General features: G+C 38.9%; 1 protein-coding gene across 1 annotated transcript; it reads right to left on the bottom strand.

The window, feature by feature from the left end:
• Positions 1-2,228: 2,228 nt before the first annotated feature.
• Positions 2,229-6,583, bottom strand: LOC122998458 (enhancer of rudimentary homolog). The gene is made up of 4 exons (XM_044375371.1): positions 6,475-6,583; positions 4,880-4,967; positions 3,992-4,112; positions 2,229-2,391 (listed from the first exon to the last, which is right to left on the bottom strand). Exons 1-4 carry the CDS (start codon positions 6,475-6,477, stop codon positions 2,289-2,291), a joined length of 315 nt encoding a protein of 104 aa, XP_044231306.1. The 5' UTR covers positions 6,478-6,583; the 3' UTR covers positions 2,229-2,288.
• Between the last annotated feature and the right edge of the window lie 131 nt (positions 6,584-6,714).

Genomic DNA, 6,714 nt, shown 5'->3' with positions numbered 1-6,714 from the left:
TTCTCATCTCAGCAGTGAGACATAAGATCAATATATGATTCATCAGTTTCTCCTCAGCTGTGGGCAGCAGTGGTGTGATTTTTTTTTTGTTGTTGTTGCAGACATCTGGGGAGACTGGATCAAATCTTTACCAATAGCATCATATTTTTTGCCCGTATTGATTATGCCTGAGGCTGATGACTAAAATGGAAGCTATTGTTGTGGCTATCACAGACATGAGAGAAGCAAATGTGTACGCCTCAGCTGTAAATAGATGGCTCCCCCTGCGCCTTGGATGTGACTTGTCCTCATGGCTGAGAGAGGGGGGGGTGGGAGGGGGGGTGGATAGAGAGAAGCAATGTGGAAAAGCTCGGCACAGCCAATTATAACATTACTCACTGCCTTGCGCTCAATTTCCCGGGGAGGTCCCTTAAAAAAGCCAGACAAACCTCCCTCTCCGATCCCGCTGACATATTTTGTTTACAACACGACAACCGCATTAACACCCTCAAGGTACCGCATCGCCCAATGAAATCCAGGCAAACGACCCTCATCTAAACCTGCAGCGGCAAGTGCATGCTATTCTTTTGCAATAACAGGACGTGGTGGCCACAGTGATGCATTTATAGGTTACGTAAGGTGAATGTGTGTCCATGAGAAATTAATGCCCTCAAAACGATGCTGGATGTGGAGCCGCTGGCTGCTCCTTGTGGTATTTTCTTGATTTCTTTTTTTTTTTTTTTTTTAATTATTTTTTGGAGTGGGACCACGGCAGCTGATGCCTGCTGTAAATCATATCGCGGTAACAAAAGATGCCTTGTGTTAAATATCATTTCCTCACAGCCGCCCCGAGCGATTCTCTTATCGTTGTGCCATTAGAGTAATTCCGCAATTCAAAAAAGCAACCAAGAGGAGAAAAAAACTCACCCCTTCTTTGTGGTTTATTGTCCTGTCAAGCGGGCCTCTGCGCCATCGATTCTCACTCAGTGGTCTTTTCAGATGCTAAAAGGAGGAGAGGGGGTGGTGGTGGGGGTGGTGGATGGGGTAGGGTAGGGTGGGATGGAGGAGGAGGAGATGGAGGAGGAGGAGGAGGAGGAGGAGGAGGGGTGTGTTGGGGGGTACCGGGGTGGGTGTGAGAAACAGACTGGGAGAGCCGATCACAACACAAAGGTGGAAAAAAATTTTTTACAGACACACACACACACAACTGAGAGGCGACGAGGATCCAGATTCAGCAGCGCGTCTGCAGGAGAGGAGACTGGCCGCCTCCTGCGCTCCGGCAGGCGGCAGACGCTTCAAATATCCCCGCGCTTCACCTTCATCCCGGTTACCTATGTTTCTTTCTACATTTCATTTAAGTTCATTTTTATAGTATTCACTTCAGCCCCAATCGTTTTAAATGTCCGGGTAACTGTAAGCATTTCCCCCCCCGTTCATAGTGTAAGAAAATCAATAGACGCGCTTATTTGCCACTAGTTATATTGAGCGAGAAAAAGGGGAAATTACGATGTGCACAACTGAAAAACAAACTGTCATCCTTCTTAGCACTTTTCTAGAGTCAGCACCGTACAGTAATAACTATATAATGAATACTGTGTAAAAAAAAAAAAAAAAAAACGAAATGAGGAACAAAAAAGTAAAAAAAAAATTAAAATGACAGGAAAGGAAACAGAAATGGAAAAGAAAGACCAAAAAGGAGAAATGACTGGACAGAAAAACAGAAACCAGTGTCATCTAACCTATTTTGAAAGTCTAGTAAACTACAAGTAGCCTATTTTTCCCCACGTACAGTAAAAAATAATAATTTTAAAAAAATCAATAACTCAAGACATGCTTATTTGCCAATATTGAGTGAAAAGTGGGGAAATTAGTAATAAGACAGTAATACAGAAAAGACAGACAAGAAATATGCAAAAAAGATAAGAAAAAGAAAAGAAAATAAGTAAAAGGATAAATAAATAATAAATTATATAATAAAAGGCAAATCAGAAATTTAAAAAACTGGTGAGATGAAGAAAGAAAGCAGCAAAACAAATAGACAGATGTGATAAAAGAAAACATCATTTAGAAGGTTTGTTGTTATTTAAAGGAAATCTTTATTAATAAGTCAAACATTAGAAATACAAAATCCCGCCCTCCCCCCCTCCACACACACACACACACACACACACACAAATCTAAAACTTTGTGAAAAAACTTTTTCAAAACAAATTACTCAAACCTTTTGAACACAGGTTACAGAACGGAAAAATAATATTGACCCCCTCCCGACCCCCCCACCCATCTTTCTATCCAGTCCCTCAGAAGCTTCACTTTGCTGCCTGCTGGGCCTGACGGCGGAGCAGCACGTAGATCTTCTCTTTGATCCAGTCCTTGTTGTACGGCTGGTACGTCTGTGTGTCGGCGCGATACCTGAGGCAGCACGAGAAATTATATTAAGTTCTTTTGTCTCAGCTGCATAAACTATGTAGAATCTGCCTGGGAGATGCCATTTACTGAGAGACATGCAACACTTTCACACAGAGGAAAAAAAACATTTATCGAGTGAGAAACTTATTTTAGATTTCTCTCTTTGATGGAGCTAAAAAGTCGAATAAAGGTAAGAATAAATGACTACAAAGAGCAATGCTGTATCATATGGACATAGTGCAGTTTTGACAGAGAAAATCCAGATGTTGAGTCGTAAACTATCAAGAGAGCGTTTTTGTTAAGGATACTTCATCTTTTTTACTCTTGCAAAGTTTCTGATTACATTTTATACAAAGAGTGTGTCAATATTCCATTTCTAAAATGTCTGAAATCCTCATTCTGACATAGACAAGTGTTGTTGTGTCTCTGGATGACAAACTGATTCCCACAGGCTTATGTTTTTTAATCTTTCTGTATAGATTTAGACCATTTCTCAAACGTGTCCCTCCTCATATCTAGGGAGGCTCTCCCAGAGAGAGAGTATACATAAACAGGTAGATTCTGAGACACACCTGTCAACTTCCAACCGACAGCAGGAGACAGCAGTTAGGAGGAGCGTATTATACGCAAATCATCAATCACAAATACATTTTGATAGTAATTCGATCCCAGTCGGATCTTTGTCAGTTCGAACAAATATATTTTTTTAAAAAAGGATTTTTTATTTAAACATACTTTTCCTACATTTTTTTGAACTGACGAAGATCCGGCTGGGATTCGATTGTCGTCTATTAAAATAGATTTGTTTGCAGTTAGTGTGCAGGCACAACAAATGTTGTGTACTATTTTTTAAAATAACCACATAAAATATTTTCCTGTTTTATTAGTTTTTACGTCACTTTACATTCCATAGTTTTGTCTAAAGCTGCTATGAAAAGGCAGTGTAGGGATAACACAAAGTGCACGACAAAAAATATTGTTTAAGTGAGACACTGTCACTTATGGTGCATATTTTGTGTTGATATTTGGTGTCTTGTGATGAGACATTATTATGGACTTTCTCTATAATAAAGCCAGTGGAAACATCTCTGACACAATTCACTGAAGGTCAGGACTCACTTACTTCAATTCCAAAAAAGTATAGCAGTATACACTACTAGAAGCATACACTAGGGCTGTGCCATATGACGATATATATCATGTGACGAGAGAAAATGTCTATCATTTCATATTATGCTCCATCGTTTATTTTGTTCCTTTTTGGCTTTTTACTAGCAAAGGTTTTATTGCACTTACAGTAACGTAAAGAGTGTAGTTGTTGTCAAATTGAGTACTTGACCTGATTCACTGTCTCTGCTCTGCTGCGCTGTGTGGGCTCAGCCCCGCCCATGATGAAACAGAGAACAGAGGAGAGTAGCACGACCATAAATGACAGCAAAACACACTAGAAACTATGTTCATTTATGTTATTCAGATGCACTTTTTTCATTTCAGCTGAGTGTAGAGTGTCTACTGCGTTTACTTATGGTTGCGCTACTGTCCTCTGTGGTTTACCGCGGGTGGGGCTGCACAGTTTTCATGTACTGAAGATTATGAAACTTACACCAAACAGCTGAGGTCAGCCAGGTCGTCGATGAAGTCAAACAGCTGACTGATGTCATATGTTATTGATGGACTGTTGGGGTTCATTCTCTTTAAATGCTCCTCGTACATCTTGCACACACCTGTGCAGGCGACAGAAAATGTAAAACTTTTTAACACTTTTCCCATCAATTTGTTGAAAATTTTTAAAAAGAACATGATACATTTTCTGTGGACAGGACACCGATTTGATTTGATCCTTGCTGCTGATTGTTTTACTATTTCACTTTCAGTAAATTGTTGGCTGAGTTCGTAGTTAAATCTACATAAATCTATTTCTAGGTCATGATCGAACCAAACCATAAGCTGTATACCAACATCTGTCACTTAATGTGTGTGAAAAATAGACTACATGTCATGTTACATGTGTATTTATGAATGACTTCATAAATATTGAGGTAGTTGCCTGGTTTTATTCATACACACAACAACCATCATCATCTCCTCATGTGAGAACAGACAAGATGCATACATGACCACAGTAATTATAAATAGATTAAACACAACCGTTTACCAATTCAGACTTGAGTCATATTGTGCTACACAGATGAAGCCCATATTGCAAAACTGCAGTTGTAACTTTTACAGAAATATGACTTGGAGCTTATTTAAACCCGAGACCAACGTGTAAAATTGCCGTCACATTTATCGAACAAGGTGCATGTCTGAATGTGACTCTTATTTGTGTTGCGATGGAGAGACAGGCAACAAAAGTGCTGAAGGTTGCAAGAAAAACATACACAACAAAACCAAATAGGAGCAGAAATGTAATTTCATATCACTGGATAGATCAGTCTGTCAGAAGAGCAGAGCCAAAAAAAAAAAAAAAAAAAAATCACAATTAGTTTACCTTCCATACACTCATTGACTGATTCATAATCAGCGTATGTTCTTCCCTCTGGCCTCTTGGTGGGCTGCACCAGCAGGATGGTGTGGGACTGAAAAACAAAACACACATGGTTAGACTGTATTTAAATAAATATCATCTGTTACACATCATGGAGGGAATCCCCTTCATGACCTGCTGGTCAAACAGCAGAGCACTTTCTGTTAGAGACTCCTTCAGCTCCGCTGTGACAAATAAACACTACAGGAAGTCATTCCTGCCAACTGCCATCAGTTTGTACAGTGACGCTTCTCTGTGTCAGTAGAGGGGACACCTCTGACAGTGAAGACAGACTGCCCACCTGGACTTTTATTACATCATCCATCACATCTGTTATAACTCAGATTCATATTTTGATAATCTTTAAAGTACTGTCTGTATATACTGTTACATATGTATTTACTTTGCGTACATTATTTCTGTTTCAATGTACACTTAATTCTAACATCCATGGACAATCATGCACCTCACTACCATAGCATTACCCACCTGACTTGCACTAATGTACAGTGTACTATAGCATATTAACATCATTGAACAGTGCATGCTAAGCAAATAGTATATTATAGTTATGATTATACACTCACTGGCCACTTCATTAGGTACACCTGTGCAGTCAAATGCAGTCCAATACAACAGCTCTGCCATAAATTCTACATTTATGAAGCTCATACATTCTCGGTTTTTATTAACATTGTCAGAAAGGTGATAATTCTACTTTATATTTATTATTGAAGTCGTAGTGGGTGGTGGTGGTGTTCTGGAGTGTATTATATTGAAAACTGTTCCTAATATTTTGCCCTCCTCTTGTATGTTAATAGAGTGGACAAAATATTAGGAACACAAATATTAGCACTGCAAGCCTTTCTAAATCAATAGTCAGGTAAACAGACACATAGCTGATTCGTCATGCGATTTAATAGCTTGAATTAGCCAATATTGACCTACCTATGGGAAAAAGACAAAAAATGAACATATATAGCCACAGCAATTAGACTAACGTAGTGCTAAAAAGCAGTAAATCTGTCCTTTGTGTGTCTTTGGTTTGTTGCAAATGGGAGAAGTTGAATATTGGGCCTGATGCTCTGCTCCTGTTTGTGTTTACTGTTATAGTCACTTTAATTACTGTCAGAGTCACTTTATGTCCATTTGCTTACAGTTTAGTCACTTTACTTACTGCCATTGCACATTATTTTTGCACTGTGGAATTATTTAACAATCTCCATATGTACAGGAACTTGTAGTTCAAGTCTTTAGTTAATATATAGTGCAGTCACCTTTTCAAGCAAATTTTTATTGTTATAGGTCAACTTTTATTGTGTGTATTACTAATTTGTGTGTGTGTGTTTGTATGTGTGTGTGTGTGTGTATGCATCTTACTCAACTAGCTAGCTAGCTGCTCAACACATTCATGCTAACGTTAGCAGACAGCCTGCAAGCTTTTCAAACAGCTCTTCTGCTGAAATAAACCGTTAAAACTGACACTTTCCTTTAAACTTGAATGAACCCCGTGAAACATAGAAAGCTGTACAGTAAATATTATATCACAGTGTACTAACCATGCTTTTAACGGTCGCTTTTGAACGGTTTTCTTGGATCCTTGCCTCTTCAGGAGCGAGTTGACCTCTGTCACCGGAAGCACAACCAACCAAAGCTGAGGCTAATTTAATCTAGTTTGTAACGGTTTTGTTTTTGTTAATTTTAGTTTCCGGGCTGCTTTACGAGCTGAAATTGAGTCTGTGTATTCACATATAAACAGGTGTGGTTTATTGGAACTAACGTTGTGATTTGAGCGTAAA

Source organism: Thunnus albacares, chromosome 15, assembly GCF_914725855.1.
Source record: "Thunnus albacares chromosome 15, fThuAlb1.1, whole genome shotgun sequence".
Taxonomy (NCBI): domain Eukaryota; kingdom Metazoa; phylum Chordata; class Actinopteri; order Scombriformes; family Scombridae; genus Thunnus; species Thunnus albacares.
This window is presented reverse-complemented; position numbering and strand designations above follow the sequence as displayed.

What these genes read in the sequence shown, in the direction of transcription:
- LOC122998458 (XM_044375371.1), bottom strand. An exon ending in AGTCAATGAGTGTATGGAAG is followed by an intron (nt 4,113 to 4,879) that starts GTAAACTAATTG and finishes TCGCCTGCACAG; the next exon opens with GTGTGTGCAAGATGTACGAG. An exon ending in GCTGACCTCAGCTGTTTGGT is followed by an intron (nt 2,392 to 3,991) that starts GTAAGTTTCATA and finishes GTGCTGCCTCAG; the next exon opens with GTATCGCGCCGACACACAGA.